Source organism: Trichechus manatus, unplaced genomic scaffold, assembly GCF_000243295.1.
Source record: "Trichechus manatus latirostris isolate Lorelei unplaced genomic scaffold, TriManLat1.0 scaffold00051, whole genome shotgun sequence".
NCBI classification, from domain to species: Eukaryota; Metazoa; Chordata; class Mammalia; order Sirenia; family Trichechidae; genus Trichechus; species Trichechus manatus.
In genome coordinates, this window is record NW_004443987.1 from 1,721,498 (window position 1) to 1,741,827 (window position 20,330).

General features: G+C 43.9%; 1 protein-coding gene across 3 annotated transcripts in view; it reads left to right on the forward strand.

The window, feature by feature from the left end:
- The first annotated feature begins 131 nt into the window (after nucleotides 1-131).
- PCDH19 (protocadherin 19) overlaps nucleotides 132-20,330 on the forward strand; it is a 121,621-nt gene continuing 101,422 nt past the window's right edge. For 2 of the 3 annotated variants that reach the window (XM_004377543.1, XM_012555886.1), the window contains exons 1-2: nucleotides 132-2,278; nucleotides 5,883-6,210. In XM_004377543.1, coding sequence (XP_004377600.1) covers nucleotides 132-2,278; nucleotides 5,883-6,210 — 2,475 coding nt within the window. Of the gene's footprint in view, nucleotides 2,279-5,060; nucleotides 5,202-5,882; nucleotides 6,211-20,330 lie in introns of all 3 variants that reach the window. The other variant, XM_004377542.1, reaches the window with a different exon arrangement.

Below are 20,330 nucleotides of genomic sequence, written 5' to 3' on the forward strand. Positions count from 1 at the left end.
CTCCTCCCGCGGCCTCCGGGGCCCCGGGACGCGCGCAACAGGCGGCCCGAGCCGGCGGGAAGCTGGAGCGCCGGCGGCGTCGGTCTCGGAGGGGTGTGGAGGGGCGAGGCCAGGCAGAGCCCCGCGCAGCCATGGAGTCACTCCTGCTGCCGGTGTTGCTGCTGTTGGCGGTACTGTGGACGCAGGCGGCCGCCCTCATTAACCTCAAGTACTCGGTAGAGGAGGAGCAGCGCGCCGGGACGGTGATCGCCAACGTGGCCAAGGACGCGCGCGAGGCAGGCTTTGCGCTGGACCCACGGCAGGCCTCTGCCTTCCGCGTGGTGTCCAACTCGGCTCCGCACCTGGTGGACATCAACCCCAGCTCCGGCCTGCTGGTCACCAAGCAGAAGATCGACCGCGACCTGCTGTGCCGCCAGAGCCCCAAGTGCATCATCTCGCTCGAGGTCATGTCCAGCTCTATGGAGATCTGCGTGATTAAAGTGGAGATCAAGGACCTGAATGACAACGCGCCCAGTTTCCCAGCGGCACAGATCGAGTTGGAAATCTCAGAGGCGGCTAGCCCCGGCACACGCATCCCGCTGGACAGCGCCTACGACCCGGACTCGGGCAGCTTCGGAGTGCAAACGTATGAGCTCACGCCCAACGAGCTCTTTGGCCTGGAGATCAAGACCCGCGGCGACGGCTCGCGATTTGCCGAACTCGTGGTGGAGAAGAGCTTGGACCGCGAGACTCAGTCGCACTACAGTTTTCGCATCACTGCGCTCGACGGCGGCGACCCGCCGCACCTGGGCACCGTGGGCCTCAGCATCAAGGTGACCGACTCCAATGACAACAACCCGGTGTTTGGCGAGTCCACCTATGCGGTGAGCGTGCCAGAAAACTCGCCTCCCAACACGCCCGTCATCCGCCTCAATGCCAGCGACCCAGATGAGGGCACCAACGGCCAGGTGGTCTACTCCTTCTACGGCTACGTTAACGACCGCACGCGCGAGCTCTTCCAGATCGACCCGCACAGCGGCCTCGTCACGGTCACCGGCGCCCTGGACTACGAAGAGGGCCACGTGTACGAGCTAGACGTGCAGGCCAAGGACCTGGGACCCAACTCCATCCCAGCGCACTGCAAGGTCACCGTCAGCGTGCTAGACACCAACGACAACCCGCCCGTCATCAACCTGCTGTCGGTCAACAGCGAGCTGGTGGAGGTGAGCGAGAGCGCCCCCCCAGGCTACGTGATAGCGCTGGTGCGGGTGTCTGATCGCGACTCTGGCCTCAACGGGCGAGTGCAGTGCCGTTTGCTGGGCAATGTGCCCTTTCGGCTGCAGGAGTACGAAAGCTTCTCCACTATCCTGGTGGACGGACGGCTGGACCGCGAGCAGCACGACCAGTACAACCTGACCATCCAGGCGCGCGACGGCGGCGTGCCCATGCTGCAGAGCGCCAAGTCCTTCACGGTGCGCATCACAGATGAGAACGACAATCACCCTCATTTCTCCAAGCCCTACTATCAGGTCATCGTGCAGGAGAACAACACGCCTGGCGCCTATCTCCTCTCTGTGTCGGCCCGCGACCCCGACTTGGGTCTCAATGGCAGTGTCTCCTATCAGATTGTGCCGTCGCAGGTGCGGGACATGCCTGTCTTCACCTATGTCTCTATCAATCCCAACTCGGGCGACATCTACGCGCTGCGCTCCTTCAACCACGAGCAGACCAAAGCGTTCGAATTCAAGGTGCTGGCCAAGGACGGTGGCCTGCCCTCGCTGCAGAGCAACGCCACCGTGCGGGTCATAATCCTCGACGTCAACGACAATACCCCGGTCATCACGGCCCCGCCCCTGATCAACGGCACAGCCGAGGTCTACATCCCCCGAAACTCCGGCATAGGCTACCTGGTGACCGTTGTCAAAGCAGACGACTACGACGAGGGCGAAAATGGCCGAGTCACCTATGACATGACCGAGGGCGACCGCGGATTCTTTGAAATAGACCAGGTCAACGGCGAAGTCAGAACCACCCGCACCTTCGGCGAGAGCTCCAAGGCTTCCTATGAACTTGTTGTGGTCGCTCACGACCACGGCAAGACCTCGCTTTCCGCCTCTGCGCTCGTCCTAATCTACCTGTCCCCTGCTCTCGACGCCCAAGAATCAATGGGCTCGGTGAACTTGTCCCTGATTTTCATCATCGCCCTGGGCTCCATTGCAGGCATCCTTTTTGTCACTATGATCTTCGTGGCGATTAAGTGCAAGAGAGACAACAAAGAGATCCGGACCTACAACTGCAGGTAGAGCCAACTTTTCTTTCTTTACCTCTTTGTCTTGGATGAATAAGGTGTATGTATCTCTGTCTCCGTGTGAAAATCCCAGTGTTTTTGTTTTCTACTTAAATGAATGCCACATACTTATGGCGCTTCTTTTGGGGAGGGGGGAGTTTGTGGTAGTCCAAGTGGATCAATTCTTTTGATCTGACAATTTGCTGGAAGACGATCATTTACTGTTCCAATGGATTGTGTCATATAATGATGATAAGCAGAAAAGCAATTATTTTAAAATTTGCACAGCTGTCTTCATGAAGTTATGGCAGAAAAAAGTGAGTGAGTGAGAGAGAGAGAGAGAGAGAGAGGGATTGAGATTCATATTTTCAGCAATACCAGCAAGCATCACAACTTGATTTCAGATCACAACAGTGTTTGTAACAGTGTTTGTGGACAGGTACTGAAAGGAGAGGGAGTGCTGGCAGCTGTCCTGTCCAGTTGGAGAGAGGAACTCCAGAGAGAGCCTCGGAGTGGGAGTCTAAGATGGGAAACGGAGTAGGGGGAAGAGAGATCAGGAATGTGTGGGGAAGCAGGTGGTTAGTGTTTTTGACTTTATTCTTGGCTTGCTTTGTATTTAGTCCCCAAACATCTGACTATTAAAGTGCAATTCCACCAGTCGTCTGTATGTTTCCCAGATATCTGATTGGTTGGTGGTGTGGTGAGCAAACATCCCAGTAAGGGAATAGGACTTTGCATCCAGATGTTTGAGTAAAAATCTTCTGGAGTTCATGGCGCTTTTCTCTAATAAGGGACTCTACTGTGGCATTACGATCTGGTCCCTACCAGTGGATGTCACTATGGGCTGTTACGTTACAGTTTCTCTTGAAATGTGTGCAGACTGTGTGTGTGAGAGAGAGAGAGGCAGAGAATGCAGGAATGTGGAAACTCGAATGCCACCTAGTATTAAAAAAAGATTTCCTGATAGCCACATTAGAGGGTCTTGCTGAAGCCCTTCCTTACAATTGGATAGAATAAATAAGTCTAAGTATTTCTAGAATCCGATTTAGGATATACATGTAATTTTTTTTCCAGCAGTGTCTCATCGGAATGGTTGAAAAAAAGTTGTTTCTTTAGTTTGCTGAAAATAAATGATGCTGCTATTTCCAACCAAGGTGTATGTGCTTTCAACACACCTACACATCCAGTGTGTCTTTTGTGCCATCTGTGCTTGCATGTTAATCACTCAAATATGTTCCTGTAGGTCCGATTTGTATTTGACACCATCTGAAATGCATACTTCTGTGAATCAGAGCCCCCTGAATATGTAACAGCGATGCAATTATTGTTTCCCTTTTACTATTCTCTGCGTTACACAAGTTAGTAGACAAATGCTAACCACACATGAATATCAATCAGGTGCTATAAAAGAGCAGCTGCAATGCCTCATAAATGCTTTAATCCTGTTACTAGTGAGATGGCCATGACTTTTCTTTCCTTCAGTACCAAGTCATTTCAGATGGGAGAAATGGAAATTAATATTGCTCTTACCTTTGAAACCTGTGACGGCCAGTGGTGATTTTTACAGGACAAAAATGCGAGGTCTATAAAATTTTATTTATATGGAGATAAGGATAGAGAGGACTCTTTTTAAGCCATTTCCTCAGCGTAGAGTAAATGCATAAGACCCTTTCCTTGATGAAAAAGAAATCCGCTTGAAATAAAGATATTGAAGGCTTTGCCACCTCTTGGTAATGTATGACTGGAAGTGAGAGCTCTTTCCGAGAGCTTGCCAGAGAGATCATTAAACAGAGAGGAGAGCATTTGAATTGGGGAGTGAGGCAGGGGGGAGAGCAAATCTTAGTGCCCTTCAACTTCACCCAAATGTGTATTTTGTAAAGTGCTCTGTTCCCTGTGGTGGTTTGGGATTAGTGAAGTACAGTTTAATTAAATAATTAGCCATACAGAGAGGGCTACACAATGAATGCCTCAGCTGAAAAATTGGACTGGGCATTGCCAAACTTACCCGTTGTGGGTAAACAAAATGATTAGAACTTCCCATTGATTCTGTAAACAGATCAGGAAAAAAAAAACAAAAAACAAAAAACAACCCCAGTCTTAGGGTCTTTGGGATTTTATCTACTCCCAAGCCCCAGTAGCATCAGCTTGCCATCACTGCAAGTTGGCCTGGGCAAGGAGGGAAAGGATGAGGGGAACTCAGTTGCTAAGCTCTAGGTAGATCCTGGAGACAGAGCAAGAATTTGCCTCTATCTATATGCAATTTCCCCATCTGCTCAGACTTTTTGGAAACCTAAAGTTCAGGAGCTTGTCTTTCCATGTGGTTAGGCAGAGGTTTCTTGTTCTCAGCCTCTGCAGAGCCTCTTCCCCAAATGCATTCATTTAGGAAACTTGTGTGATGATCTGCAGTAGCTGCTTGAATTGGGCTTCCGTTTTGTATTCAGACAATTAGCTTTGTCAAGCGAGAATACAGGCACAGTCTTTTCCTTGTAAAAGATCAACCTGTATTATTTATTAATCCTATTGTTGTGCTGATTATTGCCCAGAAATTTAATTTCCAAACAATAAGCTGAATCATTATGTGTAAAGTAATAAATGACTTTGAGAATCTGGCTACATTTTAATGTATTTCTTTTGACAAGTCTCTTAATGCTTGGTGTCTTTGGTGCACGTAACTGGGTCTGTGTCAGTGTTAATTAAAATGAGCTCTTTATGTTCCAGTTGCAGCACAGCTGCTTGTAGGTACAACTGAATGGAGAAGGATGCTGAATGCACTAACCTTTAAATTCCTTTGCAGTAATTGTTTAACCGTCACTTGTCTCCTGGGCTGTTTTATAAAAGGACAAAACAGCAAGTGTCTGCATTGCATCTCAGTTTCTCCCACTAGCGAGGAGCAAGACAAAAAGGCAGAGGAGAAAGTGAGCCTAAGGGGAAAGAGGTAAAAAGGCATTTCCCCTCATTCAAATGGGTTTGGCTATCTGATTTCTCTCTGAGAGGAGGGGATAGGTGGGGAGTAGAAGGGAGCAGGGCTAGGGCAGGGAGAAAGGAGGGTGTGGAAGAGAAGAGCTGAGGCGATGCCAAAGGACTGGGTCTGATCTACCCCAATCCATACTTGATCAGGTCAGTCATAGAGGAAGCTGATTAAGGGTGTTTGCCACATGGCAAATGCCTGGAGGAACTGGCAAGTGGTTTCTTTTTAATTTCCCTCTACCTCCTCTTCTGTTAAATTGGGACTTGCTTCTTATTTCACCCAGGAGTTCCTTTGGGTTCCAAGGAAGCTCCAGATTTGCGCATTTCCATGCTTTTTCTCCCATAGGCTCAACTTTCCCCGTCCCTCAACCCTTGCTATCTGTCCACTCACAATGAGAAATTCCAAAGTATAGAAACTTTTAGTTTTTTGGGGGGTTGGGAGGTTACTATATATTTAATATGAAAACTTTATGGCCCTCAGCTTGTTTTCGCATGTGAAAAGCACAGGGAGAAACCTGACGATGTAATGCGCCAGAATAAGGAGCTGGAGTGGAGATGGGGTGCAGCCCTCTGGGGTGCTTAATGTTTATTAATCAGTGCATGGTTTGGGAGGGCGTTAGCGATTCACGTTGCCTTTTCTGTCACGTAGAATCGCTGAGTACTCCTATGGGCTTCAAAAGAAATCAAGCAAGAAGAAAAAAATCAGTAAGAATGACATTCGCCTGGTACCTCGGGATGTGGAGGAGACAGACAAGATGAATGTTGTCAGTTGCTCCTCCCTGACCTCGTCCCTCAACTATTTCGACTACCACCAGCAGACGCTGCCCCTGGGCTGCCGCCGCTCTGAGAGCACTTTTCTGAATGTGGAGAACCAGAATACCCGCAATACCAGCGCTAACCACATCTACCATCACTCTTTCAACAGCCAGGGCCCCCAGCAGCCAGACCTGATCATCAACGGTGTGCCTCTGCCTGAGGTGGGTGTGCCTAAGTGGCTCTGCGCGGTCCTTCCTGGGCTTCCTCGTTCCTGAGCTGCTCTCTGGACACCATACACCTCCATGCTGGCACAGCCCCTGGCAGGTGTGGGGAGAACATCTCTGCCTAAGGCCACTTCCATGGTCAGAGTTTGCCACCAGTGCTTCTCAGGGCAAAGGGTAACCCAACATATTGGGCCTTTGTAGGGGTGGACATTGGGAGTGGAAGCCCAAGAGGATCTGAGCCCTTGGAAGCCCTGTATAGTATCCTGGCATAAGGCAGATTTGCTCTACCTGTTGCAAATATAAGGAGTCCTGGTGATGCAGTGGTTAAGCACTCGGTTGCTAACTGAAGGGTCTGTGGTTCGAACCCACCAGCTGTTTCGCGGGAGACAGATGTGGCAGTCTGCTTCCGTGAAGATTTACAGCCTTGGAAACCCTATGGGGCAGTTCTACTCTGTCCTATAGGGTCACTATGAGTTGGAATTGACTCGATGGCAATGGGTTTTTTGTGTTGCAAATATAGGTCCCTGGGTGGTACAAACGACTACTAACCAAAAGGTTGGTGGTTCACATCCACCCAGAGGTGCCACGGAAGAAAGGCCTGGTAATCTACTTCCATAAGATTACAGCCATTGCAAACCCATAGAGTAGAAGTTCTATTCTGAAACACGTGGAGTCACAGTGAGTCGGGATCAACTCTACGGCAATGGGTTTCGTTTTGGTTTGGTTGTAAATATGGCATGCTTGCTAGTCAGTGGTACCAGTGTGTCAGTCACAGTGACTTATAAAGAGTCAAGTAGTGTTGAAAATGGATGAAACCCACCAATGGTCAGGGAACAGTTTCTAGGGAGAGTAATTCAGCCTCCTAAAAATCCCCTTTTGCGTTTTCTTTGGTCATACCAATGTTTTCTAGCATCCTGCCCAGATTATGAATGGACCAGTTAAGGAGAGGCAAGCGAAAACAAACAAACAAACAAACAAAAAACAGAACAAAAACGCTTTGCCATTTCTTAGCAGTTCTGGTGATAACACTTGAAAGATGAGAAGGTCGAAACTCACTAATAATGAAAATTTCAGGAATTAATTATGCATTTGAGTTAGCTCTGTTTAATTTTACTGGGAATGAGTGTTTTCAAATGGAAGCATATTTTTATTTTAAAACACTATGAGTTCAAATGTTTGCTGGCCTTGAAATATTTCAGGATAGTAGGGTGGTATATATGGATGATGGCAGGTGGGTGGCGGCTGGGTGGAAGACTGTAAATAAAAGTTCTTAAGTTGATTTCATTTTTCCATGAATTGCTTAAGTTCCTCTTTGGTTGGACATCTGATGCACTGGGAAGTGTATGTCCTCTTTCAGGCACACTTGGAGAGCATGTCCACATCCTTACTACCATTGCTGTGGTTGGTTCTCACTATCAGGTATCTTGATAGATTGCCCTCAGAAGATGATGAAACTAAAGTCCAGAGATGCTAAGTGTCTTATTCAGAGTCCCAGAGCAGGTCAGCAAAAGAGGGAGGACTCTCACAGGGCTGTACGCTTCCTGGTGAGCGTGTTTTAGGTCTACCTTCCTGTCTTAGGAATAATTTAGCCTGACATACCCAGGCAATGATGCATATGAAATGGGCTTATAGTATTGACATTAATTTTATAGGGCAAAGAGTTTTTAGTACCACTTACATCAGTTGCTATTCTGGGTCCCTGAAAAATAATTCCCACCAGAATTTATAGGACCAAACGGCAGTGCTTTTAATGAGAAACTGATAATATTCCGCTAGCAACAAAATCACCAATATTTTCAATCCATAAATTTATAAATAACAATATTGAAAGTCATAGAGACCCTAGAGGACAGAGTAGAACTCCCCCATGGGGTATCCAAGGAGTGGCTAGTGGATTTGAACTGCCGACCTTTTGGTTAGCAGCCAGTCTCTTAACCACTGCGCCACCAGGGCTCCAGTAGTGCGCTAGGTAGGCACAATTGTAATTATTCATGTCAGTGAATACTACTAGGAAATAGAACACAGACTACTGGAGAGGCAGAGGTAGTAACGTGTAGTGGAATAAGATAGACTATGATTTTGAATCCTGGTTTCACCTCTTGCTATGGAACCTCTCTGAGTCTGTTTTCCTCATCTATAAAATGGGCACATCTACCATGCAAGTTTGTTCCAAGAAATATGACATTGTGTAATGTAAAGGGTCTGACTCAGAGGCACCCCACAAATGGTAGATATCTGCACTAGACAACAACTGGAGAATCGCTGTTGTAATGGCCTGCACACCTGAGTGTGTCTCCCTCGGCACTTATAACCGAAGAGGAATTTAGGCTGATTCTATAAAGATAAGACCTACAAAGTGGCATGGCTAGACTATTCATATTGGCCATTTAAACAATGAAGGTGAAAGATGCCAAGGTTGTGGGTTCATTTTCTGAGAGTGCTGTTGGTTGTGGAGCTGGACAAAAGGTTGAATCCTACGGGCTTGATGATCATTTATGCAATCAATTCAAGACACCAGAGAAATGAGAGTCATGGTGTCTGTGGAATACTTAGAGGGGGCACGAGATATATGACTGTGTCTGCATGGCTTTCCTAAGGTTTCGGTGTCCTTTCTGAGATTCCCCTATGGGCACAATGAAATAAAGTATTGCTTCAATTTTTTAGAATAGCCATTCGAAGTTTCAGTTCTGATCCTGTCCCTGACTCACAAAGCCAGATACCGTCCTTGTTTAACAAAATCACACAGATCTAGTGTGTAGAGCTAGTCAGGGCCAAGGCAGCATATCGGGGCGAGGTTAAGTGTGTATTTCCAATATGGAGTCCTGGAGACGAACCCATTCAGAAAGGGGAGAGGCCCACTCACAGCAGAGAATGTATCAGGCCATTTAACCTGTATCTGCCACAAAGTCCTGCATGTGAAAAATGACAGTTCTCCATTTCTTCCATACCAGAGGCCCCTGAACGTGTACTGGGTAGAATACTTAGGTACTGTGAAATCTACAGAAGAGCAGAAATGATTGATTCATTCATTCAGCTAACATCCTCAACATTTGTAAGGTGCCTACTCTTTATTAAGGCACTTTTCTCAGCGCTGGTGTTAGAGAGGTGAAAAAGACAGTCTCTATCTCAAGGAATGCACATTCCAGTGGGGGAAACAAGCAGGTAAACAGGAGATTTGCAATATGGAGTTATAAACGCTACTACAGGCTGCGATGGGGCATTCTGCATTCCTAGGATGGTAATATCTTGGTATATTTCCTATCTTTTCATTTTTCTCATTAATTAATTCATTCATTTGAGAAACCAACACTTGATAAACAATCATAACACAAAGTGGCAGGTGCTATAATGTGGTAAATACATGATTCTGTGGACATTTCTCTATTACATTTAGTTATGTCACTTATACTTTTCTTTATATTGTTTCATTAAACCAGTCATTTAGTCATTCACTAGCAGTCAATCCACTAGCATTTATTGTGCACTTAGAATGTGCCAGACACTGTGCTACTTGCTGGGGATACAAAAATAAAACACTTAATCCTAAACCCTAGGGTAGGGAGCTTATAGGGAGACAGACAAGTAAACAGGTAATTTCAATTCAGGATAACATCTCCTTCCTGAGCATGTGTCTACATTCTTACTCTCCAGGTTAGAACCAAAGGTCACTACATGTTAAGTTCCTCTGCAGGGCTACTTTGTGAGAAATATACTGCCTTCATTAGCTGTAGAGTCAGTTACAGGGCTTACCTGCAGTGCCATTATAGAGGAGTCAGAACCGCTGTACTCATTGTGTGCTACTTCTACCCCAGCATACTTTGTAATTTATCTGCATGGCGTTATTCAAATCAAGGCTTTGAACTGGTTCGGTCCGGCTTGAACCCCTGCTGAGAATTTGCATTTCCACTCTAGATATACTGAATCAGAATCTATAGTTTAACAAGATCCCCAGGTGATTCTTATGTATAATCCATTTCAAGAACTCTACTAGGGATTCTCAGAATTGGTCCCTAACCAGCACCATTAACATTGCCTGGAACTTGTTAGAAATGCAAATTCTCAGTGGGGGTTCGAACTCAACAAACCAGATTCGAAACCCTGGTTCAAATCAGTAAGCATTGTTTGAGTACCCGCTATGTGCTCAGCTGTGTGGCAGGTACCATGGGGATTTCAAATAAATATAAGACGCAGCTTCTGCCCTCAAAGAGTTCACAGTCTAGTTGGGGAGCTAGGTTCACCCACATAATGTCACTGGAGAGCAATATAGGATAGTTTCTAATCACATGTTACTTTGTAGGCTCCTTAGTACTCCCTTCTCCTTCTGTGGCAGCCCTGCCATGATTAATATGTAGATTTACTGCTGAGCTTTCAAGATTGGGTGCTAAGTAAGCGGTAACTTTTGTCTCAGTGTGTAAATCTATCCTCGTCTGAACATTGTTGGCCCTAGAAACTAAAAGGAGTATGACGTTAAATATGATTAGGTAGGTAAGGTAAAGGGAATGGAGCACTACTCCAGAGAACTGGAGCTCAGCCTTTAGTATTGTAGAGATAATCTGATAACGTAAAACTGTATATCGTTATTTACTTGTCTTCTGATGTGGATCAGGAAATCAGTGATGTGGATTTTGTGGTTCTGTACACAAATTTGAGGAGGCAAAGTGGAGGATGTCTTTGCTGTTTATGGAAGACTTTTGTAGAATTAGTGATGTCAGGTATGTCTTAAATATATTAAAGTGAAGGGTGAGACTTGCATTCCCTGGCATCCTGGTTTATTTAGTCCATAGACTTAGTGTGTGAGTGAGTGAGTGTGTGTGTGTGAGAGAGAGGAGAGGGCCAGAAGAAAATAGCAGAGAGAGAGGAGAAGAAAGGAGGTTGCAAAAGAAAGAGAATGAAGGGAGAAAGAGAGCAGGCTTGTCAGCTTGCTAAGATTTTTCTTAAAATAGTCCAGATTTTGTTGAGAGGCTCCTTACTATGGCAAATGAATTTTCTTCCTATCTTACAGAGTGGAAGCATGCCTACTGGGTACCTCTGGATGCTGGAAAATGTTATTCCTTTGTACATCACTATTCCTGTGTTACTCTTTTTGTCACCCAGGCCCTGGTTATTGTTAGGAAAGAAAATGCAATTAATTTCCTCAAGTGGGAATGGAGACTTGGGTAGGACCTCTTCCTGTGCCCCTAAGAGGGGTGAAATGGCTCAAACACCTAGTCTCTTTGGTGAGGCATTTTTACTTTTAGTTTTCTGGTGCTGAATGTTTCTGAGCTGACAACTCTGAGTGATAGAGGGCAAGAGCTTCTAGAATTTCAGTCATAGGTGCATAGTATTTATATTTTGATCTCAAACTCAATCCCAATTTCTCTCTTTCCTTTTTCTACTTTTATACAGGGCATTGTAAGGGGTGTGTGGGCGCTACGCTATGGTCGCTCATGCAGCAGTTTTGTAAGTAGCAGGGTAATAGCAGTGGAAGAGTTTTCAGAGCAAGGATATGTGTGGCAGGCCAAATTGAATGCTTCCAATTATCCTTCAGAAAGTCTGAATCCATGGTCATCTTAGTGCAAATAATGAAAGTAAAACATCAGCTAGGCTTTGAAGAAAAAAAGAAGAAAGAAAGCTAAGCATGCTTTGATCCCTAAAACAGAGTTTTAAAGTTAGAGATTTGCAGTGATTTGAGTGAAATTCTGGCCTAAGAATTAGAAAAGCAGCTGCAAACCTATATCAGATGGCAGATTCAGAAATCACTACAAAATGAATACATTTGATGAGATTGGTTTGGATAGCAAGGACATGCCACAAAGCATCACCCCCAATTAAACAAACTCTTTGGTGAGCTTTTTTTTTCTTTTTTTTAATTTAGTTTGCTTATTACGATGGAGGAGTCCCTGGGTGGTGCAAATGGTTAATGCACTTGTCTAGTAACCGAAATGTTGGAGGTTCGAGTCCACCCAGAGGCACCTCTGAAGAAAGGCCTGGTGATCTACTTCCAAAAAATCAGCCATTGAAAACCCTGTGGAGTACAGTTCTATTCTGACACACATGGGGTTGCCATGAATTAGAGTCAGCTCAGTGGCAACTGTTTTTTTTTTTTTTAAAATTACAATGGGGGCTTGGAAGGAATTGTCTTATTCTTAAGGGTCAAAGGTGACCATCAGGCTCAGGAAGAAGCAATGGAAAATGGTGCAGACTGTATTTTTTAAAGCATGCTCACACCAGTTTTCTTAAAAACAAATCACGTGGTAACCAGCAAACATTCTAGGGCCACCCATTGCCCACATTATATCTTACTGGCCCATCTAGCTGAGGCAGTACATTTGCCAACGGGGATCTGCTTGCAAGATGTGTTCCAGAATAAAGTGTTCCTCTGTTGTCTCCATGCAACTGCCGCAGAACTGAGTTAGTTTACATTAGTATTTGCTAATTTATTATTATCATTCCTTATTGGCAATTAACTGGTTACTTTAGAGATCACCTCTCTCCCTATACACCTTCAGTGAAGTTGAGCTCAGCCAGAGCCCTTGCTAATGATCCTGCGATTTTTCTCCCTGGGGGGCTGGAGGCAGGACATTTTCCATAGAGGGCTCTGAGGCTTTGGAATTTCTCTTACCAGAAGACCACTTGTTTTGGGTCCCAGTGGCCACATCTGGTTTTTCTCTGATTGTCAGTCAGACATATAGGGTGGGAGGAGCTGCAGATATCTACCTCCATAACCTTGTCCCAGTCTGTGCTGTGGTTTTGGTATGTTGTGCCCAGAGGCTGAGCTAGGAGTTCAGAGGATTGCTTGTTAGGAATTAGAGGACTAAAAGAGGATAAAGTTACCTCCTGGCAAAGCTGGAGTCCTTCGGTTATGGTGCTGCATCGGAGCTGAGGTGACTGCTTGGAGTTTCAGATGTTGACCCTTCTGCGTGTGTATCTCAGCTTCCAGGGCTTTGGGAGACCAAGCTTGGCTGGATTGAGTGTCTCAGATGTGGGTAAATGAAGCCATTTGTACAAGAGGCCTGAGTGTGAGAGGCGGGAAGCTGGCTCTGGAACGGCCATTTTCCCCTACTGAGGAGGCTTGATTTCTTGATGTGTGACTGGCTGGCCTTTAATGTGAGCCTCATTTACTTCGAACAATTGAGAGGCTTGAAGTGAAAGTCCCAGAGGATCAGTTGTTTGTAAAGAGAAATGCTCTTCAAGTTACATTTCCTCTTTGGCTGTTGTGTAGTTACGAGTGGTTTTTGTGTCGGCTGCATGGCGAGGGTCACTCTGCTTCCAGTGGGTGTATCTGGCTGCTAGTGCCTCCTTGTGTCCCCCCCATCCCCGGGGAATGGTGAGGAAAATACTGCAGCTACCCGAGAACAGCTCCGCCACATCAGGGAGCGTGGGCTCCCATGCAGAAATCTCATTTGTTATCATTCAGCATTTTGCTTAAAATTACTGGCTAGGACTACACAGCATTCCTGGAAGAGATGTTATAAGGGACTAGTATTTCCACTCTACTGTCATGAAAATGGAGTTACAGAACAGGCAAACGACTTGCCCAGGTACACACCATTTAGAATCAAACTAGACTCCATTTTTCTTGACAGTAGGTCCTCTGGTGCAATGTCAAACTGCTTTCTGTCACATAACGTAAAACCTGATTGGGATCCACAGGAGGGCCTTTGAAAGGTAGTTGTGTTTCTGAAAAGCTGTGCATCAAGAACATGTCTTGTAAATTTGACCCCATGTTAACCAAAGTGGTGGCATTCCATATTTAAAGAAACCCTGTGGTGGATTCAGGTCTCTGTGTGGTACAAATGGTTTGTGCTCAACTCCAGCGGCACGTGAAAGAAAGGCCTGATGATCTGCTTCTGTAAATATTACAGATAAGAAAACCCTATGGGACAGTTCTACTCTGTAGCACATGAGGTCGCCATGAGTCGGAATGGACTCAACAGCAATGGGGTTTTTTTGTGTGAGCTTATGGTAAATTCTTTCATAAAGAAAAGAGTCCTTGTGAACGAATCAGCTCCTTACGGATTTCCTTTGTGAGTCTGGATTTTTACACATCTTGTTTGCTTAAAGTGAGGTTCTTTGCACTGGCAAGATTTACAAAACCTTTGAAAGGTAGGCTAATTCATTATTCCCTTGACTAATATCCGGTCGGGAGCCCTGATGGTGCAGTGGTTAAGAGCTCAGCTGCTAACCAAAAGCTCGGCAGTTCAAATCCACCAGCCACTGCTCAGAAACCCTATGGGGCAGTTCTACTCTGTCCTGTAGGGTCTCTATGAGTCGCAACTGACTCGACAGCCCCTAACAGCAACCACAAAGTATCTGGTCCTTGAATTTCACTGTTTAGCTTTCGTGGTTGAATTTCACTCAATTTTTTTTTTAAAAAGAAAAGTTGTAATCATGTAACCTTTCAAATATACAGAGCCCAGGAAAAACAGATACATATCACCCAGATTTAACAAACATTAACATTTTATATTTGCTTCAGATTTAAAAAAATAAATAAAATGGCATAGCTACCCCATTCTCATCCTACTCCTCTCCCTCCAGTTTTTGTAAGCCTCTGGCTGAAAGAACAGAAGCCCACCAAGAATGGTTTCGGTGTTTTTTGTCTTCACCTCTTCAGCTCACTCCTGAATAGAGATGACTCCCAGTTTGCTGTCCCAGGTTCTGAAAGATCCTCCTAAGTCAGTAAGTTGTTTCCAGGATTGGGTAGAGCCTGGAAATTATTTTTGAAAATGAAAGGGCTCTCTTAGACTTTCCTTTAAATTCAGCCTTTGCGGAGGGAGAGAATTACTTTTCAGAAAGAAAAGAAAAATGACAAGGAGCGTGAGACAGACAGATTAACAGACAGACGGGGGTTGCGGGCAGTTATTTTGAGAGTTTTGAGCAGACCATTTGGGTCTGAAGCAGGCAATAAGCTCGGTGTCAAGCCTGTGTTCTTGAGCTCTGTGTTTGTGGACTAACACCAGGGCTTCTTAATGTCAGATGCTTAAGCACTACCTTGATGTGCATAGTCTTCTGATGCTCGATAAAGTCCTTGAGTGCCAGGGTGGCCAGTTTTCAGCTTCTCCCACTGGGTCCCATCTGGCCGCTGTTTTGTGGCAAGCTGCTCTCCCTCACTGCCACTAGCACTGGCCTTGGTGGTCTCTGCTTTCTGGATTACTTTCGCTCTTAAATCTGATTTCCAGAGCATGAAGGGCACCTCTTCTTGGATTGTGTAGTTTACTCTTCTGAACAAAATGGATTCCCTGTGTAAGCTCGCAGGAAGAAAAGTTCAGTCCAAAGGCCAGATCCCTCTTTAAGGGAATGTGTGTGTGTGTGTGTGTGTGTGTGTGTGTGTGTGTGTGTCAGAGAGAGAGAGAGAGAGAACACGAACAAACATTATGTGCTTCTCTCACCCACTTATTCTGCCTCTTTGAGGTTGGAGTCTTTATAGGCTGGGCTAATTGTACATATGTTTATGACCTTTCATCCTCAGACGCCCCTCCCCTCTGACACTGCTAGTTGCTTCCCTGAGGAAATGCTCATAAGCCTGGTTACAGCAGGGTGGGATCCCCCCAAATGTGAGTCCAGGGCAATTTGAAATAACCCAAGGACAGATGTCCTGGGGACTGTTTTTAATTGAGATCCCTGAACGGGAAGCAGCCAAATAATCATTGTGTGCATACAACCCAGCTTAAGAATACCTTATAGTGAGTTTTGAAGGAGTCCCTGGGTGGTACAAATGGTTAAGTGCTTTACTACTAGTCGAAAGGTTGGATGTTCAAAATCACCTAGAGGTGCCTCAGAAGACAGGCCTGGAGAAATGCTTCTGAAAGGTCGCAGCCTTGGAAACCCTATGGAGCAGCTCTACTCTGCGCATACGGTGTCACCATGAGTCAGAATCGACTCCATGGCAACTAACAACAACAACAAATAGTGAATATCAGTTCCTTGGAAATTAGTTTCTGAGGCTCAGTTTCTCTTTTTGTTTCTTTTCTGCATAATTCTGTTTCAAGCCTTCTTCATTTTCCTCCTCTTTAACTCATCTGGCTTGAGGAAATCTGGTATGGGCTGGCTACGTGTACAAGGTAGTTTGCTATAAAACTGTATCTTTTCTAAGGGAGATGCATGAGTAGGGAGACTACATCTGACTGTATTGAGAGGATTTGGCTTAACCTTTAAGCAACTTTTTTACAACTAAAAGTGTCTGAAGTGGAATCTAGCATTCATATTTGAAAGTTGACATGCTTGAGGAAGGCAGGGCTCTGGAAGTGCAGGGATGAGCAGAGACATCTGGTATAGGTAATGACGAGTGGCTTGTTGGAAGACTGATTTCCTCCTCTGTGCTGTCAGGCTGGTTTAAACGTGGCAAGGACATGGGCACACTGCACTCGGAAGACTGGCACTGCCTATGGTCTTGCTGTACTGATCATTTCTTTAATTAGTGCATTTCCATTTTCTCCAATATAGACTTTTGAGTGATGAAGTATACTAATGGCAACTTTTGCTCCTAAGGGCTTAGGGGAGAGAACATGATGACATTAGTGTTAAATAATGGCTTTTTCATAGTGGGATTTTGCCTGATCTCTTAAATGCAAAACAATTTATGATAGTTACGGCTCTTTAGAAACAAATCTCAAATGCTACATATGAAACACCAGTTTTCTGTGTGGCTTGTGAGCTTGCTAATGGGATGTGTGTCCTTACACCTCTAGGTCACTCTTTCTAATTTTGCCTCCACTAGTAATTCTGCTCTGTCCTATAAGGTCTCTATGAGTCGGAATCAACTCGATGGCAATGGATTTTTTTTTTTTTTTTGGTTTTTAGTAATTCTCTAGAAATGGAAAAAGTAGTGTGCTTTGTTGCAGTAAGAGATACAATAAGGAAATGCCTGCAATGGAAAGAAAGCTAAACGGCCTTTGTACTATCTATACATCATGTAGTGGCCTGAGAGTTAGAGCAAAACCTTATAAAACTGGTAAGCCTTGTGCCACACGGTAAGTGCCATGGCACTGGACGTTGTTGAATTGACATTGGGGGCTTGGCCTTTGCATATCTGATCATTCAGCACCTTCAAGAGATCATGGACGGTGGAGAAAAGTCTGGAGCTGCAAAGGTTTGTGGCTCTGCATGGTTGTCCTCTTTGTAAGCATGGGATCAAAAAATGTGCGTAATGCTTACAATATCTTTCTCTCCCCACTCTTGGAGCCCAGCAAGTCACCATCAGGCAGTTAATCTCTAATGTGTGAGTGACCCTGAGTCAGTGTACTTCCAAAGGTAACCACTTGGAATTCTGTACTTCCAGGGCACCAGAGGCTACTAATAAAACAGAATTTAAAACCTCACAAAAGAGGAGTTTTAGTTTATTGAAACCATTCATTAGTAAGGAAACCAGAAGACGTTAAAAATTCTGCAAAATCCAAACAAATGCTAAACTGTACCAATCCTGGGACTATATGTGAGGAGCTTGAATCAGAGGATCTCCAACTTCTCTTCTAGCTCTGAGTGTGATTCTGCGAATTTTTGCAGCAGTGTTTTGAAGGACTTCCTATAGCTGACTGCATTAAAATTTGAGTCCGTGTGATGACAATGGTTGCTCTGTAGGTGGCATTGAGGGCAATGAACTTAGCTATGACAGGTGCTACAATAGGTACAGCCCTTCAGTTTTTAATGAGGGCAACATATTCTGTGTGTAATCTGAGTTGTGAGTGTGTATGTCAAAATTCAGTAGCCTCCCTATTCAAATATGTCTCCCTGTCCAATGTGAGCTCTGCCAGTTACACAGCTAGGGGTGGGGGATGCTTGGGAAAGGCAGCAATGAGTATACTAACCTTGCTTCAGTTGGTCTGTACTTGTTCTAGGGATGAATAGGAGATGCACTTCTCTTACCTGGCAAACTAGACCTTTCAGAAGAACACAAATTTACTTAAATATAAATTATGTTGATTATCATACTACCTAAAAATTCACAGAGCTGGAAGTCACCGAGATCTCCTTTTTAAGTTAGGTATTCTTAAGAACTATTTTGTATATCATGATAAATTACCTAACCTTTTATACTGTTGAAGGCCAACATTATGGAAATAAGCAGCTTTGTATTCCATTTCTAAGGTCAGTCTAACCAAATTGTGCAACTTCTAATGCAATTGCTTGAAGCTTCCTCTATGAAAGTTTTCTCATTTTAATACCTTGCAAAGAGATAAATATTTTAGCTACTATTCATGCTTTACAATATATTTCACTGATTGTCATTCTCTTTGTGGCATTGCTGGCACAAGAGGCAGTTCACCATGGCTTTGCACATTTTGCTGTTGCTATAGATTAACAACAAAGAGCCAGAATTCAATTAAAAAATGTATTTTTGTTGTAGTTTTTAATTTCAGGTCATAGGAGGCTAACTGAACCTTACAGAATCAATATTTACAGGGTAATTTTGGTTTTGCTTGAGAGCCAAAAAATGAAGTCGATTTTCTTTTAAGCTAGATTTGATTCCAGAATTCTTAAACCAAATGCGTGTTGGAAGCTGGTGTATTGCATTCAGCAGGATTTGAGGCACTGTCTGTTACAAGTCCATCTATTTCTTTCAGTGAGTCAACTGCTACTTCAGGGGAAGGGGACGTTGGGGGTGGGGGAAGCCCTTGGGAAGCTCTGTTTTACTTTAAGCCCTTACAGAATAATTATCAGGAGCTCCCTGAGGTCAGGGCCAATTTTATGCTATTCCTTTTGTACAGTGTCACATGTTTATGAAATATCTTTTGATATTGATGAGCTAGCTGTACAGTGGGTATAGTGACCTTCTCTTAAAGTATATTCATTTATTCTAGGTAAAGCATGGCCCTCCATCATGATTTGCCTCCAGACTTTAGTGAGCAGACTTGTTATTTAGTAGTTAGGTTCAGTTTTCAAAAAATTATTTTGTCCTGAACATATCCACCCATTTATCCATCCACCAAATATTTGTAGATCACTCTTAACAAGCCAGCTCGGTGCTCAGCCCTGAAGGATACAGAGAAAGTATAAGCAAGCAAGATATCTTGGACAATGGAGAATTTGAGCAATGCCCTTAATATACAAAGAGCTCTTACAAATTAATAAAAAAGACAAACACCACAATATAAGAAAATGTGCAAAGGGCAGAAATAGGTAATTAATAAAGAAGCTGCACAAATGACCAATAGACATGGAAATATTTCAATCTTAGTAATGAAATAATAGAACTGGAATGTCATTATTAATATTTTAATTGCAAAAGCTAAAAAGTCAAGCAATACGGGAGCGTATAAAATAGAAGTTAAAATACCTGCAACCCTCTCCTTACCAATCCATCTCTGCAGGGTAACCACAGACAGCAGTTTGATGTGTAAGACGTCATTTTGCACTTATCTATTTGGCAAAGTTTAAAAAAAATACTCAGCATTAGCAAGGTGTGGCTGTCATACACTGCTAGTTGGAGTATAATCGATAGACTTGATAAAATCTTTCTCGAGGAAGCTGTCAGTACACATTAATAGCACTAAAATATCTGGTATATCTACTAGTGGAATTTATCCTAAGGAAATAATTTTAGATCTGCATAGAAATTTATGTATAAACATGTTAATCTCAGCATAATTTATAGCAGTAAAGCATTGGAAATATTCTAAATATCAACAATATGTTAATTGCTAAATATATTATGGTGCGTACATATGCTGGAATACTATGAAGCCATTTAAATAATATTTTGAAGACTATTTAATGACATGGAAGAATGCTCGTAGTACACCATACATTAATTGAAAATAATAAAAAAATAAAATAGCATGTACAGATTGATTCCAATCATTTTCCAATATGTGTGCATAGAAAAAAAGACTGGGAGGAAAATGACTAAAGCATTAACAGTTATCTCAAGTTATAGGAAATCAGGTGATTTTTATGTTTTAAATATACTTTTCTAATTCTAAAATTTTCTACCCTGAACATGTAAAATAATGTTCAGAAAATGAATTATTTCAAAAAGTTAACTACTGTATGACGTAGTAAATATTAAAGGCCAGAGAAGTGGCTTAGGATATATAAATTATACTGAGGAGGGACAGATCAAATATGTTCCTTATTTTCATTTTTCAATCAGATCATACCTTCCAAGTTTTTCTTCTTATTTTTCCTTTTTTAAGGGT